At 45.2% G+C, this 18,428-nt stretch overlaps 1 protein-coding gene across 1 annotated transcript in view; it reads left to right on the forward strand.

Annotated features, from left to right (window-relative positions):
* zc3h3 (zinc finger CCCH-type containing 3) overlaps positions 1–18,428 on the forward strand; it is a 64,927-nt gene that overhangs the window by 2,572 nt on the left and 43,927 nt on the right. Inside the window, exon 3 of the mRNA XM_080431806.1 lies at positions 197–387. Within this exon, the coding sequence (XP_080287932.1) occupies positions 197–387 (191 nt within the window). The remainder of the gene's footprint in view (positions 1–196; positions 388–18,428) is intronic.

An 18,428-nucleotide genomic window follows, 5' to 3' on the forward strand; every position in this document is an offset into this window, starting at 1 on the left:
TTTGTTGTTTTCTCACGCACCCATGTAAAGTGTCTTTGAATACTCAGAAAAGCGCTATATAAATTCGAGATATTATTATTATTATGAATGGAGCATTTGCTGGTTACCATCTTAAGGCCAATGGAGAATTGTTAATTGACCAATGTATGCAGAGCTTGTTGCTGTTCTCTGTCACATGTGTTCCTGTGGTCCACAGCGGATCTCTGTCGGAGAGGAAGACCACAGTGGGGTCACCAGTGGGGATGGTGAGTGGGAGGCACAGCTTCCGGGGACGGGCACAACCCTTATCTAAGAGCCCCACAGGTGGACGGTCGAACCCCTCCAGGGAACTTGTGTCTTTTGGGAGGCATAAACTGCGTCGGCTCTCCCCTGCCTCCTGCAGGACAGGTAAGGGATTATAAACAGGACCCACAGCTCTCTCTTTTTTTTTGTTCTCTTTTTGTTACTCTTTTATACCTACCTAACACCCACCAGACCTAGGTCTGTTTGCAATTTGTCATTCACTCTTCAAATAACTCTCTGATAGCACATCAGTGTGAGGTACAGACCCACACTGAAGTGTGTGTTGATGTTCAGACTGATCATTGATTTGCTGTTCATGTTCATGGAAGATACTATTAATTCAGCAGAGCTTTTTAGTTTTCACCCTCTGCTATGAACAAATGCTCTAATGAGCTCTTAACCCGGCGTGCACGGTACATTTCATTACACGGTAAGACTAAGAAATGTATCTAATCCAGGTAAAGAGTTGAGATATCAGTCTGGGTTCTTATTAAAGGGTCCCTTTTATTCTTAAAAGTCTTCAGCAGACAGGCCCACGATTCTTATGGCTAAGCACCATCCCTAACATCTCCAGCAGAGGGCATCATCACACACCTTTGTACTGCCATAGGCTCTTTGTGTTGGGTGAATGTTGGGGGAGAGGCTGGTGAGTGTGGATGGGGGGGTTAATTGATTGCCCAATTCAGCCGTGATGGTGAACAAGTGCCGATAGTGGGTAATTTGCAGAGGTGGAGGCGGGGAGCGGCCACTATCAAGCCACGGCACTACCCCCCCACCCCCACCCCAGTAGATAAAAAAGGAGCTAATGCATAATTATCCTTTTGCAAATTGGATTGTTTTTAACGAACTGTAGAATATAGGCTCAACCTGATGGAAAGCAATCAGTGTTTTTACAACCTCCCAGGGCCCTCCATCCCTTCCTCTCTTTCTCTCTCTCTCACACATACTCTCGCTCCCTCTATCTTACTCTTTCTCTCCCTCCTCTCATCTCCACCCCCCCCCCATAACCCTATGGTCTTTCTGCCTGTACCCGCCGTCCCCTTGCGTCCCATCTCAATGTAATCTCAACAACCCACTCCTGCCCACCCCCAACTCCAGTCAATGGAGTCAGAAGGCATTAGAAAAGCCATCACTATTAACATTAGGCTTTATTCATCCCCGTGGCCGGTGCGTCTATCAGCCCCGCCTCTCCGCTGCTCACTTCTTCCTCCCTTCTCTCGTGTTTCCCTTCAATGCCCCCCCCCCCTCTTTCCCTAAAAAAATCTCCTGGCTCATTCCTCCCCCCTCCCATTACTTCTGTTTGTTTATTTTTAAAGATTCTTTTGCACACAAGCTGGCCCCAGAATGGCCCGCAAGAAGGCCGCAAAGGTTTTCTCTGGTTAAGGTGCAGTGCATTGAGAGGAAAGGCAGGGGCCCGCGAGTACAAAGGGATGAAGGCAGAGGAAGACGGAGCGAGCGGAGTGGCCTGTATAGCCATCTGCACCGCAGATAAGAGCCGCTAATAAAGAGCAAATTGAATTACTAATGATGGGGAGCAGAGTCTTACAGATGGGCCCGTTAAAATCCAACCTTATGACCACACACTCACACATAGAACTCCCGACCGCTCACACATACGCGATAATACACACACACACACACACACACACACACACACACACACACACACACACACACACACACACACACACACACACACACACACACACACGCAAACAATGTCTCTTAATTTCCTCCTGGATGGCTAGTGTTCTGCCTCCTCTCTGGGCGTTTATTTAGGTGCTCAGTTATCTGCGGTTTAATTTAAAGAGGGCATAAACCTAAGTGAGCAGTTAGGGCTGTAATGAATCGAGAAGAGCCGAGCTGTGTGTGTGTGTGTGTGTGTGTGTGTGTGTGTGTGTGTGCGCACGCACACGTTCATGCATCTAAGTGTGTGTTTGCATGTGCCTACGTTTGTGTCCACAAAATGCGTGTGCCTGCGTGCACACGTTTGTGCCCAGAGACAGCCGTGGAGCCCAGATAACCTAATAAAGCAGATAAACGTCAAGAACGGACAGAACACAGAGTGGAGGAGTGCTGAGCCATGCGCCTTCGGCCCCCATGTGACAAGCTTTTGGAGTGGTGAAGGTCTCTATCTCACTCACTTTCTTTTTCTCTCTTTCTCGCTCGCCATCCCTCATCCAGCCTGCACCCCCCCCCCCCCCCCCTTCTTTCTTTCTCTGTGAGTCTCTTTATTCTCATGCCTTTGGCTCTAGCGGACTTCTCTGTTCTGTTAATTCCCCTCGACTATTATTGTATGAATGCAATCTATAATCCTGTACACTGTAAAATCCTGAGTGATAATTTAACTCAGATTACTAAAATAACACAGATTTTAGGCCCTGCCTAAACGTCATCTTCTCTTTCTGGGTCTGAATATTATCCTGTCCTACTGTCCTCAGTCCGTTTTTCTCCTCAGTTGACCATCAATCTGAAATTGTACATTGATCTGCAGGGACTGACAGAGCTGATTTTTCACCTTTCCCAAATTTAAGCTGGATCTCTAGTCCCCGGGTATGGACTAGTGATTATTAAGATAATGATTATTATGAATGACTTTGAATGCATAATAATGAAATAAAGAATTCCAATCCAGAACATAATCTAATAGGGTGGACTAGAATTGAAAGAAACAATTTCAAAACAATTTGAATGATTTCACAATCAACATTGAAAAAAGTACAGCAGGGGGAAAAAAAATCTGCCATGTTTATGATTGACTCTCAAGGAGATAAAAACCTTCTGTCACCATAGGAACTTACACCCCTTGGTCCATCGCAGAGGGGTGTGTGTCGATCAGGTCAAGAGGGGAACAGAGGTCAAAGGTGTACAGGTCAAGGCGAGAGTTGATGCAGCCAAACGTTGGTGTTTGGAGGTATCTATGTTTGTGTCTGCGTCTGCTGTGTGATATGTGTGTTTCGTGTGTTAGTGCACACACACAGTGAGTTATGCACACAGTGAGTTTATTGCTCAGACTATGGTGAACTGATCAGCACTGAGGAGAGTTAGCAGCAGCATTAATTTGTATCTGGTGACACACACACACACACACACACACACACACACACACACACACACACTCAGTTCCTCTTATCCCCCCGGAATCAGTGGCTGGAGGTAAATGTGTACACTGGCTAATGTTTTACTGCCGTTTCTGTTGTCAGTTGGTTCCCGGCCCTGTTTGCATAAATCATGCCGGGTGAGCCGATCTCTTTCGCTGTCAGGCTCACACACGCACACACGCACACGCACACACACACACACACACACACACACACACACACACACACACACACACACACACACACACACACACGGGAGGGTCAGAGCATTGACCTGTTTGTCTGTCCGAATAGGAGTGGTCCACTCCACATACAGTAGTAGCCCCAGCAGTAGCAGCTCCCATCTGACCCCACTGCTAGCCCCCCTCTCTCTTTAGCGTCAACTTACCGCAAAACCCCCCCCCGCCCCACCACCTCCATACCAAACCTTCACCCCTCTGGAGCCTGTTGCACCCAGCATGAAAAATAAATCCTTTACCCCCCCTCCTGCAGCGACCCCTTCCCCCCAACCCCACCTCTCTCAGGGGTCCTGTTACCGCGTCGACGATGAGCCCCGTTTATTTCGTTCATAAATCACGGGAATGCTGTCTGTCAAGACCCAACTCTCACTGACATTTTCCACTTTCTTCACACACCACACACACACACACACACACACACAGACGCGCACATGCACACACAGACACATTGGGACACAAGTGGCCCATTAATCTTGTTTGTTTCCAAATCGAGTACCCTGCTGTAAAAGACTAATCCTTGGAGTATATTTGAATGATTATTATTATTATTAGTTAATAAATGGTAGATGACTTCCAAAAGTTGTGCGGCCACATGTGCACATTTACTTAAAACTAGCATCAGGGATATCTTGGCCCCTTTTTTTTCAGAGCTCCTTGCTTGTCAAAATTCATGTGTCACTCTATCCCAGCCGAGTAAATCTTAATTCGAACTCGCTGAAAGCTTAACATTTCCAATGAAATCCAATATTGTATTCCGATATTGTTTACGGGTACGAGTGACATCTGTGGTCCGATGCGGTTACATACAGTAAAAAAAGAAAATTACTCGATTTATCGTCGCCATATCTAAGCCTTGGCTAAGTTACTCTTGTCCTAACTGATTATCGAACTCTAAAATAAACCCTTAAATCACTCACACTGCATGACGCCCCAAATGGCCTTTTTCGGCAGAATCGGCATTGGCCTGGTGTTATATTTTTGTTTGCTTATTTGTATCACTCGCTGGTTTGCACTTGCTCTAGTTTCTTCCACTTTTCCTTGACACCACGACCCGCTGTTCCACTCTCGCTCTCTCTCTCTCTCTCTCTCTCTCTCTCTCTCTCTCTCTCTCTCTCTCACACATTCTGTCACTTGTACAGTACAGATCCGTGCATTGCACACTTATAGAGGGGGACGTGGGCTTTAACCCATTAAGACCTGGACCACGTCTGTGTCATTTTAGATTTATTTGGCTATTACATTTTTTTTCTCCAGAAATCGTGAAAATCTTTGCAAATATTTGAATATATATTTGCACAGAAGCAAAGATTTGAATAAGAAATGTTCGCTTTAATATAATATATATATTCACACATTTTCATGATTTTTCACAAATAGCGGATCTACAAGCTCGTAGCGCGGCACTCATAGCCGTGCTATGAGCTTGTAGATCTGTTATCTTTGAATAGCCAAAGAAATCTAAACTGACACAGATGCGTTCCCGATCTTCATGGCTTAAATCACCAGGTCTGTTTGTTTGGTGCTGCTATGCTCACATGCGTCACACTGTGCCGTCTGTGTGCGTGTGTGTGTGTGTGTGTGTGTGTGTGTGTGTGTGTGTGTGTGTGTGTGTGTGTACTAATCGTTCAGCATGCCATTGTTGGTCCCAAATGATTTTAATAGTTTGTTGTGCGTGTTTAATGTGTGTGTGCATGTGAGAGGGGTGGGTGAATATTTGTGTATGTGTGTGGGGTGGTGGTATTTACTGTGTGTGTGTGGCTACCATCAGCTGTTTTTCTAAGTACCGATCTCTAAATGCCATTCCATAGTGCTCCCATAGTTTCATCAGTTGGACACTCTCTCTCGTCTCTCTCACTCTCTCCCTCTCGCTCTCTCACTCACACACACACACACACACACACACACACACACACACACACACACACACACACACACACACACACACACACACACACACAGTCACATAGTCTGGACCCAAACTCAGCACTCACACACACACTGACATTCTGCTCATTCCTCTGCACTTTCTCAGGCCCTCTGTGTCAAACAGGTGGACCACTGTCTTCTCTGTCTATCCATCTTCACTCTGTCTGTCTGTCTGTCTCTTTTCGCTCTCTCTTGTAAACATCTTATACAACCCAATTTATAAACAGACGCACACACACACACACACACACACACACACACACACACACACACACACACACACACACACACACACACACACACACACACACACACACACACACACACACACACACACACACACACACACACACACACAGTACATGACAGTGACAGTACACATACTCTGATTGCCATAAGGATTTGAACCAATATCATGTGAAGCAACACTGACTATGTTATACAATCCGGGCCAGCAGTGGCTCAGGTGGTAGAGTGGCCGCTCGCCAATTCGGAAGGTTCCCGGTTCGATCCCGGGCTCCTCCCCGTGTTACTGTCGAAGTGTCTTTGAGCAAGGCACTGAACCTAACTGCTGAGCAGGTTGGTGCCGTGGCACTATATAAATGTACCATTTACCATTCATACAATAATATTGACAGGGTAGGCTGGGCAACTGTGTGTGAGTGAGTGTGTGTATATTTATGTTCATGTTTGTATATGAATGAGAATGAGAGACCTGTGAATTCTGTATGCTCTATTCATGTAAAAATATAGTACCGAACATAACCAACATACATGTCTGTATGTATGTGGTGCATTTCTTCCTCTCTATATTTAAACGGTGCGGTTGTGATGTTTTGTGAGCGACACTTCACTTAACTTCTCTGTGAGGACAAGCTCATATATAGTTCACTCCGCCTGCGAGTCACGCTAACATTTGGCATTTTGATAAACGTCTCGGGGCCAAAAGAACACGCATGCCAGCTTTACGGCCCCTTTTACCTACAGTATCTCGCTACTGGTGACCCGCGTGACCGCGTCCCCACCGCCATCTGCTCCCCAGGACAACCACCCTCCCCAGCTACTCATCAAACTGTCAACTGGCTGTAATTAAATCACCGATCGACAACACTTATGTTAGGGGCAACGTATAGACCACCCAGGACCCTGGACGGGGTGGAGAGAGACGGAAAGCACTAACATGAACATATCCACACCTTTGCTGGAGTGGTGTTTTGGTTTGTGTGATTAGATGGATTTGGAGTTTGTTTTGTCAGTAAGTTTCTGTGAAATCTCGTGAGGGTTTTACTCCTTGGAATTTAGTCACTTCACCCATATACTTAATTGACCGGGGTCCCTCAGGGGTCTGCACCAACTCTTTGCTGAAAATAGCTGATCTACAAGGGCACAAAGCGACGCGTTGCAACGCATTGTGAGCTTGTAGATTTGCAATTTTTTGCAGAATGTTTGCCCCCATAATAGGGACATTAGTGTTCCTGTGGTTAAAATGTTTTTATTTATTTAAATAGATGATTATGAAAGATGAATCTGTGGTCCAGCCGTCTAGTTGTCTTATCATTGTATCAGAGTGTTGAGGTGAGCTCAGTGTGTGCAGCGCGTCCTCACAGGGGGTCGGAGTATGATTTTCCAATCCACGAGGAGACCCGAGGAGCATGTGTTGAAACGTGTAATCAATACGATTGGGTCCAGAAACTTTATCCCGAATTTACCGTGTCTCCTTCCCAGTTAAGGAGGTAAATGTTTTCTTGGTATCCGGAGGAGCGGCCTGTGTGCCAGGTCAACTCTGAATAAATCAGAAACCTAACATGACGAAGGCAGAGCCTACTAATTATTTGAGAACACATGGCGGGCAGGGCACGTCGGGTGCCATTTAGTGGTAAGTGGCTCCCTTCATGGTGGGGGGGGGGGGTGAGGGGGTGTCGCCATCTTTAGCCGTAGGATCACACTCAGCCACACTCTTATCAGTCTCTATGCCTATAACTGAATCCTGTTTACAACCTTACCGGTATTTAACTATCTCTGGGCAGGCCAGTGGCCAGTATAACTTGGTGCAGTTGGTAGTAATTTACTGCTCAACTTTCTTTCGGTGTTTGACACACTCAAAAATGAAATAAGGGGCTAAACCCTGCTCTCTTGCACCCGATGTGAACTCTGACCATTCCTTGGGTTCTTTTTACATTTAGGTATGGAGTGAGTAACAGTGGATGTGCTGTTTGGGGGTCCTGTTGCATTACGTAAAGCCTTGGTTCTGTTCGTGGTGAAAGGAGAAGGGGACAGTCGGGGGCCCAGGAGTAGCCCTTCCATAAATCTTCACCTTTTGTCAGTCCGATGGCAGGTTGGCACCACCACTGACCCCCCCCCCCCCCCCCACTCACACACACACACACACACACCTCCCTCCCGAATCCCACTGTAGCCCCCTGCCCACAGGACAGTAACCCTATCCACCCCCGCTCTTCTCCATATGTCCGCGGTCACACTGACGTGTCACCATAATAATCATGAGGGTTTGGCATTTGCGTGGGAAGACGAGTACAGAGTCTAAGGAGCGATCGGCATGATAATTATGCTCCCCCCTCAAACACATGCAAGCACGTACACACACACACACACACACACGCACACACGCACACACACACACACACACACACACACACACACACACACACACACACACACACACACACACACACACACAGGCCACTGGATGGGTCATCAGGACCAGGTCTGGGTTGACAGTATACTGTATGTAGCTGGGAGATACAGTATAGGCCTATATGACTTAAAAATGTATTAGATGTATTAACATAATGATCTATGTGCAAAAGTATTCCATATGCATCATTCTCTTTTTATAAAAGTATTTTTTTTTGTCTTTACTGAAGCCTGCTGCCTAAAGAAGACAGTTTAGGGAGTTAAGGGAGGGAACGCTTATTGTTAATTATTTTCTTTTGTTGTTGAAAAGATAGATATTTTATAATGTAAAATTCTTCATGTTCACTGGATATCTCTCTCATATTGGGGTTTTTCAGGGTATTGCCTAGCCCTAGTTTACTTGGTATTGGGCATGTGTTTGAGCCTGGCGACACTGATTTTGCAGGCCTTCGGTGGGTCTTTTAACCACATGAACCCTATTGGGCATTTCATTCTAGTGGAACATTTGGCAAAACATTGCTGATATACAACCTCACTATGCTTCGCAATGAGCTTGTAGATTGGCTATTTTCAGCAAAGAGATTTGATACAGACCCCTGGGGGACCCCAGTCAACAAACTGTATAGGGCTTAAGTGGTTAGGAAAGTGGGTGGGGGCAGCAGCACTGCATAAACTCATCTTCCTCTTAAGGGACGCTTTTTATTAGTTGTAAGCCTCGCCAAGGGGATCGCTATACCCCTATATAGGTTACTTTATTCACTTAGTGCGACAACCCAAGCTGTTTAGGGAATTCAAATTAAACAGCATTACAGCCTAATATGTAGTGAACTACAGACTTCAGCGAAAACCTCCTATTGGGGAATGAGCCTAAATACTAGCTAAAATACTCTCCAAGCTTTTCTACAGGGGACGTTGGACACCGCAAACGGGACAGACGGGCGACTTGTTGTTGTTGTCACCCCCTTTCCATGCGGGTCACGGCCAGTCAACACACTGACCACACACATCAAGGCTGGGATGTATTTTCAAACAGCCCACCCTCACCTCAGATCTGCATTCTCAGATTCTGCAGGTTGCCCCTTCACCCTGCCTCCGACACTCTGTCTCTGCCTTCCCTTCTATCCAGAAGGAGTGAATGTATTATTGTCTTAATTGATGTATTGGCTGGGAATGTGTTGGTAGGCTGCCGGAGTCAAACAGAGGCCAAGGCCCGTATTCACTTAGTCTTCAGTGAAGTATGCACGGCCGCCCGTGACGTGAACGGCCATTCCAGGCTATAGGACTCATGTTTTATGAGTATATGTTTTATGAGTATACGGGGGACAGATCTCTTTATTTCAAACGCTTCTCTCTCTCCCTTTCTGCCCCATCTAGCTCCAGCTGGCCTTCTCCCCAGACTCTCGCGGGGCAGGCTCCAGGCCGTAGGGCCCCGGGCCGTAGGTAGGGCCCCCAGGCTGAAGGGGAAATCTGACCCCCTAATCTCCCTGACATTTTTTTTCCCAGGCTTTCCAACTTTCCATTTCAGTCTTACCAGCTCGGGACACCCGAACCCCCCCACCAAGTCTATTCTGGTCCTGGGGAGTTATTCAGTGACCCCCTCCCCACCATCCTCCCATTGCCTACTATCCCCAAACCTCTCTCCTCTCCCCCCCTTGCTCCTGCCCACCTCAGTGACTCCTTGGCGCTCCTTCCTCCCCTCACGGGGCGCAGTGCGTCCCATAGGGGCAGTTACGTTTCTGCAGTCTCCTGGGGGCCCCTCCGAAGCTATTTGGCTGTGTGCACTTCCAGCCATGAGTGGCACGCAAACCCCAGGGCTCAACACCAGACTTTCCCCCCTAAGCCCCTGACTCTCTCTCTCTCTCCCCACCGTCCGACCTACCGCCACCCTATGACCCAACCGCTCTGCTCTCCAAAACACCCTCGCCATCGCCCACCTCCCCGCCAAGGAGGCCCCTAAACCCCAAAACCTCCTTGTCTCTCCTAGGGCTTTGAATCTTCTGCTATCTCACGATTCGATTAGATTCTTGGGGTCACAATTCGATTAATTTTTTTTTGTATATATATATATTTTTTTTTCCCAATCAGTTTAATCCAAATGATTTCAGTCATATTGTTTTCATCTGGACTTTAACTACCAAGTGTAGCCTAGTTATTTCCAACAGCTCAGTCCAAAAATCATCAAACCATCAAAGTGCCAATGCGGTGCCTACATCTATCAAGCCTATCAATAATCCAATCCAGTGCACTAATACAAATATAAAACCCCATTTGGCTCCTACAGTGTGTTATAGCTATAACTGTTTCGATATGCATAGATTTCTATTCATTTCAGGGGTTTGAGGGGCTGGCTCCCCCAAAACATAATTTGCCTGCGCGGCCGGAATAAGTGTCCTTTATTTCAATTTCTGAAAGGTGGCAACCCTAATGACTGAAGACATGATAATGTTTACTGTGATTATGGTAAGCTTACTTCATATCACAAACACCATCGAGTAAAAACTCATGTAACTTTAACCAGCAAATTAGAAATTGTGAATCGATTTTTAATCTTTGAAAATAGGAATTCTTACATGAATCGATTTCTTTTCAACATCCCTAGTCTCTACCATCCCTCCTCTTCGGCCGTCCCCTGAAGAATTAACAAAGCTGCCAGTGGTGAGAGAAGAGATGACAGACAGGTGTACGCTTTGTGATGGATCAGCCCCCGTCACTCTCCCTGCATACCTATTTAAATTTCTCTGCGCTTTTCAGACTCCACCTTCCCTCAATCTCACTTAACTCCTCTCTCCCCGCTCCCCCCCCCCCCCCCCCCCCCCCGGCCGCCACCAACACCCCCACACACCACAGACCCCACCTTCTCTCACTCCCCCACATGTGTGTATTTAATAATGGATGATTGTTTGTGTTTGTCAGTCAGCGTGCTTCTTGTTAAAGGACTTTAAGATAACTGCTAATTCCAGCAGGGGCTGTATTGATTAACTGTGCCGGGCGGGGGATTGTTTTATAGCCACACCCCGTCCACCCCTCCTCCTTCCCAGTCTCTCAGTCCTCTCCTCTCTTCTCCCCTCATTGCATGGAGGGTCTCTCTCTGGCTGAATAATTAATGCTTAACCTATTTAATTAGTGAGATTTGCTCTGAACAGAGGCAGAGTAATTGACTCCTCAAACTCTGGCTGTGCGTGTGCGTGCAGCCGTGCACATGTCTGTGTGTGTATCAGAGTGGGAACGGTTACATCCGTGCGCAAGTGTGTTTATCCGTGCCTCTGTGTGTGTGTATGTGGGTGTGTTTACTGTCCATGTGCGTGTCATGCCGCTGGTGTGCAGTAAACGTGGCGATTGTGACATTTTACGCTTGATTTGAAGCGGGTAAAGGGTGATGTGCAGTGCATCGCCGCAGCAAGGCTGCCAATGCAGTTGGCATCAGTGGTAAGTGTTGGCACTTGTTTGGTATGGTAATGTTGGCAATGAAAACCGCGCCGGTGCCAGCGTGGGCTTGACAGGCTTGGCACTCAACAGCGCGAGTGGGGCAGGAGAGTAGTTAGTCCGTTTGGCTTATGTGGGTTATAAGCAGCGTTTGTGACACTGACAGTAACCAGACACAACGCAATGATTATCACTTAGTCTTAGTGGTCTAAGAGTGATGGGGGTTAAATATTGGGGGCTGAAATGGTACTTTGTTTTGGTGTGTGGACGCCTTTACGGAGTCACAATACAAGGGGAAACCTTGTTTTTGTGTTGCAGAATTTAAAGGGCAAGACCACTTTGGTAGAGGTTTGGGTTGTGTAGTTACCTTGCCATGATGTAACTCCAAAGGTGGACAAGAAATTAAAAACACTTGCTCCATTGTTTGTAAATGGATAATAATTCTAAATATGCTCCTCATTGACTTACATTGTACGGTGAAACAGCTCTCAAAGTCACTCTTTTAGCATGTAAACGAACGTATACAAAGTTGATTCAGACAATATAGAACATCACCAAACCCAGTACTGGAAAAAAAAAAGAGTTAACTTCCAAGGGGGCACGATGGCACAGTCAGTAGCGCTGTCGCCCCACAGCTAGAAGGTCCTGGGTTCGATTGGTGAAAGGGCCTCTCTGTGTGGAGTTTGCATGTTATCCCCGTGTCCCCTAGGGTAGGTACCCTCACTAAAACATGCAGTAATCCTGTTCTCTATACTGCCTCCCCCTGGTCAGCCGGGGCGCCTGATGGAGGGGAAAGGAACTGGCTGGAATAACGTGTTCCTTCCACGCACTACGTCTAACCAGGGAACCTCCCCCCTGTCAGGTGATAAGAAGCGGCTTGCTAGCTCTCATGCATTGAAGGAGGCTGGGTTTGGTGAGGTTCTATACTGTCTGAATCAGCTTTGTTTGTGTTCGTTTACAGGCTAAAAGAGTGACTTAGAGAGCTGTTTCACTGTACAATGTAAGTCAATGAGGAGCATATTTTGAATGATCAATTTCTAATCAATGGAGCAATTATTCTTTATTTCTTGTCCACCTTTTGAGTTACATCATGGCAAGGTAACTACACAACCCAAACCTCTACCAAAGTGGTCTTGCCCTTTAAGGTTTGCATTTCAAGTTTGAACACTACCACAATAATAATAATTTTACGGCTGCTCACTGCTCCTAGGATGGGCAAAATGCAGAGGACAAATTTCGCGTGTCAAATATACAGTGAGAAAGAACACCCCAAGGAGTGGGGCCAAATGTAGGGCTACAAAGTCAAATTTCAGACTTTTTTTTTACTATTAGGTAATTCCAAGGTACTGTGAGTATTTTTTGTTGTTGTAGAGAATTACATATCTATCTTTCACTCATTAATCTGGAATACCTTGATCGTTGAGTTCAACAAATCGGTGCAATATTTCCACCACCATTATGTTCTCCCCTACTCGTAACTGGACGCCTAACTGTGACTTTTTGCCAGCAGGTTGGTTTCTGTCGGCTGTAATGATGGCTGTACTGTTGTCCCGTAATCACTGACACTAAATCTCCATCTGTCAGTCAGTGCCGAGCAGCGAGACCAATGGTGTCTGTCAGGTCAACTTGGCACAGAGACCAGGCTATAACCAGCAGATATCACTATTTGTGCATACCTGAGACTGGATCAGTATGTACAGACAGATTCAAGAACACATGCTTACATGTACACACACACACACACACACACACACACACACACACACACACACACACACACACACACACACACACACACACACACACACACACACACACACGTGCACGTGCACAAACACACACACGTGCACAAACACTCACGTGCAAACAAATTGTATTGCTTGCATTCCTGCCAGTGTGCTGCAGAGGGGGCTGTACACAAGTATACTGCTGGTTCAGCAACCTGACTTAAGTGAACATAGAACAGAGTGGAGATACAGTACAACCTCACTTTGACCCAAGTTCAGAGAGAGGTTGCTGTGACATGCCCGTGTCCTCTATGGGTCAAACTGTGGCTTTGTGTGTGTGTTTTGTTAGTTTTTTTATGGCATGGCTCCTAGAGGGCGAGCTATCTAGAACAATGGTTCTCAAACTTTTGTAATTTCAAGGACCCCCAGTTTGGTGTGCATCTAGGCCACGGACCCCCAAAAGTCTTACAAGTGTAGAAATGGAACCAAATGGAGCTGTCAAGGGTCCATGACTGATGTCATCAATATTATGTCATCAACATGACGTCCGGGATCCCGCCGTTATTTTGCCTTGTTAGAGATGTCATGGTTCTACCAATGATGTTGCACCTTCCTCCAGTCACTCATCTCTCCGAGACAGAGGGTCCAAATGGGTCCATTTGGTTCTATTTGTACATACATCTGGGTGTTAAATGAACACAGAAGATTTGACTGTGTATGTAACATTTATTTAACGCTGATGCCTTTGCTTAACACTGGCATCATTTTACATCGTTGCTGGGAGTGTTTGCCTAACAGTATTTCATCACACATTTGTCCCTTACAGCTGTTTTTCACAGTTTTATGATATTTAATTACCTTATCCTTACCAACACATGTGAGTTTAAACTATAGAATTGTATTCTGTCCCTATTCGATGTATAAGCTCACAACGCATCGTGCCGCGTTGTGAGCTTATAGATGGGCTATTTTCGGCGAAGATATTTCGATGTAGAGGGAATAAAGGAGGGGGCCAAGTACAGACCCCCTGGGGCACCCCGTCAATGAAATAAATTTGATTTAAGTGGTTTGACATTACATGGATCAGTGTCACATCTGCCTAGATTAGAACATCAGGAAATGCCAGTATAAGTAAGAGACAATACTCATGCAGCACTTAACTCATTCACTGCCACTGACGTAAAAAACGTAATTTGTCCCGTTTACCAATCCTGCCACTGACGTAAAAAACGTCAGTGGCGTTTTTTTTTTTTTTAGTTTTTTTTTCAAATTTGACCCAAAGACCAAGGAGATATGATTGTTTAAAGATCTACACTCCCATCCACTTCCTTGTTAACTTAAAACTTAAAAATTCTGTATCTCGGCTCCTGAGTACTTTTTTTTTTAAATGAAAAATCTCTGGCAGTGGGCAAACGCGGCCAGCAATAATTGTGGCAGTGAATGAGTTAAGAAAAGAAAAGCTGAATATATATAAATTATACTTTTTAAGACTATTTAAATCCAAATTCACCTAATCCCAAGAATACATTTTTTAAAAATATTGTATTATATTTATTTCAGAGTTAATGAACATTCTGGGATTTTTCATGAACACTGTAGTTCTATCCAGTGGTGGAGTGGTGCCGTGACCGCAGAGGTCCTTGGCATCGTCGTCACCAGCTAGCTTCTTTTCTTCCACCCCCCTTCTTTTCTCTCCTCTTTAACTCTGAAGCTACAATGACAGGAGACAAACTAGCCATTTCCCCCAGAGCAACTCACCAGGGACAGCAGAAAATGAACTGCCCCAGATCAATACTGTACATGCTCGCTCTCTCTCTCTCTCTCTCTCTCTCTCGCTCTCTCTCACACACACACACACACACACACACACACACACACACACACACACACACACACACACAGTAACTCTCTTGCTACCCCCCATCCTCTGTTCTCTCCTCAGGAGGAGTCACACAGGAGTGCAGGTGACACAAGTAAGCCAAAAAAAATGAATTAATCAAGACACTTAAATTTGGGCTCAGAATTTCAGCGGGAAACATCTGTCTGTGTGTTTGAGTGACTGAAAGAGAGCGAGAGAGGAGTGTGGGTGCACATTGTTTGTATGTTTATGCACACATTAGTGTACAAGTATGTATTGTAAGTGTGTTTTGTGAGAGCACAGGTTTGTTGTTGCTTTTTTTGTATGTTTATTGTTTATTGAGATTTTCAACTTGTCAATGTCGGGTGGAAATCTTGTATGTCCAAAAACATTTCAGGAAATTGAAAAATAACCTGTGTTCCAATGGATCCAATGTAGTTATTATTTAGTCACAAGCTCTTGTAATACTTTTCTTTGGCTAAATATTTTTAAAACCCACAGACAAACTTAACACAGTTTAACTTTAATCCTATATTAAAATTGGCTTAAGGGAGGACCGGCCGGCCGGTGGACCTCAGATGTCAAACTCATGTCACCATGACTAAGCCATAACCATACAAGGAGTTCCCAATGTAGCTACGTAACGCCCAAATATGGAGTGTGTTGTCTAACCTCAATGTGTCGTCATGGCATCAGGCGCAAACAAATAAGTCGGCTCCATATATGGGCACAAAAGGAGGCATGCCCATACATGGGCATATACTGATGACATCAGGGATCCATATAATATGGGCATAAAAGGGACAAGGACTGACAGATACGGAGATCTCCATATATGGGCATATCAGCATGCCCATATATGGGCATCTACTTTACTGATGACATCAGGGATCTCCATGTATGGGCATAAAAGGGACAAGGGCTGACGGATACAGGGATCTCCATATATGGTCATAGTAGTCGGATCGGCGGTGTGAGGGCCGCCCGAACTCTAGATGTTCGGGGCCCCGAACCTCTAGTTTTACACATTTTCCAAAGTGGCGACAATAGCAAATTTTGCCAGACACATTTTGGGCATTAATTTAAGAAAATACTTTCCCCACCTGGTTGTACCAGTTGTCAGAGTACCCGTTGTACTCATGTTCCTTTTATGCCCATACATGGAGATTTCTGTATCCGTCAGTCTCTTTTATGCTGCTGCCCATGTATGGTGTTCCATTTCAGGCATTCCCAAATATGGAGTCTAGGCCAGTCTATGACGTCAAATTGATCAGCGTACTCATATATGGGGATTTGCAGTTCTGTCAATATTTTTGGGAGATCTGCTGATCCGACCAAGTTCCTACCACGCCCTCGATTCCTCGCCAATACACACGCCGAGTTTGAAGTCTGTCGGTCAGATACTCTACAGTATATGGGCTTAGCTGTCGGATAGCCATATATGCCTATATATGGCCGTATTGGTCGGATCGGCGGTTCTGGACAACCGCCTTTCCGACAGACAGAGATTTTGCGCATTTATTGTAGGATATTTGCGGAAAAAAATATTGTGGTGCAGAGAGAGCTCTATTATTATTCTATTCTATTCTATTATTATTATTATTATTATAGAGCACAGCTACTTACTTCTAACTTTCCTTGTTATGGAAAAGCAGGCAATTGGATTTTCAGGCATTCAGATTGTTTTAAATATAAGTGATCAAAATGCTTTAAGCTTAGTTAACACAGGACCAGAATGTATGGGCATGCTTGTTTTTATGTTTGTGTATATACAGTACGTAGGCTATGTAGTATCATTTGTGTTTGCAAGTATACTACAGTATGTACATGTTTATGTGTATGCATGCACGCATGTGAGTGCATGCATACATTAGAGTGCATGCATACATTACATGCAGTATTTGTGCTTATAAATGTGCCTGTGAGTGTGTACATTTGTAGTTGTAGGAGTTTGTATGTGTACCGTACATGCACATATGTGTTGGCCTGATATTGTGTGGGCTTGCCTTAAAGAAGGCAATATTGATCATTTGCCGTTTACTGTCCCCAGCTCCCTCGTGAATTGCTCTGTGGGAAGTGGTTAATTTGTCTCCTGTCCAGGGGCCTTCTGTGTGTGTGTGAGTGTATATGAGTGTCATGCCTATACGGTGTGTGTTGTCAATTTGTCTCCTGCGTTGGGGGAGGGCGGGGGGGCTTAGCTGTTAAATACCTCTCTCCGTCTCCGCGGAGACGTGCACCGGTGTCATTGATCCTCCTGTTCAATGACAGTAATGCCAGACTGATTGCCAAATAGCCATCATTAACAATATGAACTCTGTTGTAGATAAAAGTCTGTGGCAGTGAAAAAGGCCCTTTTTATGTGGGCTACCCTCCCTGAATAAAGGTGTTATGGAGAGGAGACTGCGTGTGTGTGTGTGTGTGAATCGATAGGTCCTGTAACCTAGGAGGTTTGGATTTGCATTTGATAGGCGTGCGAGGTGTTGCCTGTTTGCTCTACCCTGGCTTTTGGCCTGGTGTTTAACCCATTCAACCCGGGATCTCTGCCACTTTAGATTGCTTTGGCTATTCAAAAATAGCAGATATACAGTACAAGGTCATATGAGCTTGTAGATCGGCTATTTTGGGGAATAAAATCATGAAAATGTGTGCAAATCTTTTAATATACTGTGTATACTGTGTATATATACATTTTTAACTAAAATCTTTGCTTATGGGGTTCCCTGGAACAAAATATTTTGAGATGGGGGGGTCCGTGGACAAATACATATGATTTTGGGGGTCCTTGACATGAAAAAAGTTTGAGAACCACTGATTAATTTATTTTTTTTAATCCCCAGAAGCAAAGATTTGAGTTAAAAATATATATTATATTCAAAGAAAAAAAGAAAGAAATAGCAGATCTACAAGCTCGTAGTGCGGCACTTGGTGCCACGCTATCTGCTATTTTTGAATAGCCCAAAGTATATGTGTATGCGTTCCCGGATTGAATGGGTTAAGATGTGAGAATATCTGGTGACACTATGGTTTAATTCACACTTTGGTCAATCTGGCTGTTAAATGTATAGAACCTATACTTCGCTGAACAGGGTCCCCCAGGGGTCTGTACTTTGGCCCCTCTTTTTTTCTGCTCTTCACCAAATTGCTTTTGTTGAAAATAGATCTACAAGCTTGTAGATCGGCTATTCTCACCGAATGTTGGCCCTACCATATCTTTGCA

This window comes from Gymnoscopelus braueri (genome assembly GCF_963280865.1).
Source record: "Gymnoscopelus braueri genome assembly, chromosome: 6".
NCBI lineage: Eukaryota > Metazoa > Chordata > Actinopteri > Myctophiformes > Myctophidae > Gymnoscopelus > Gymnoscopelus braueri.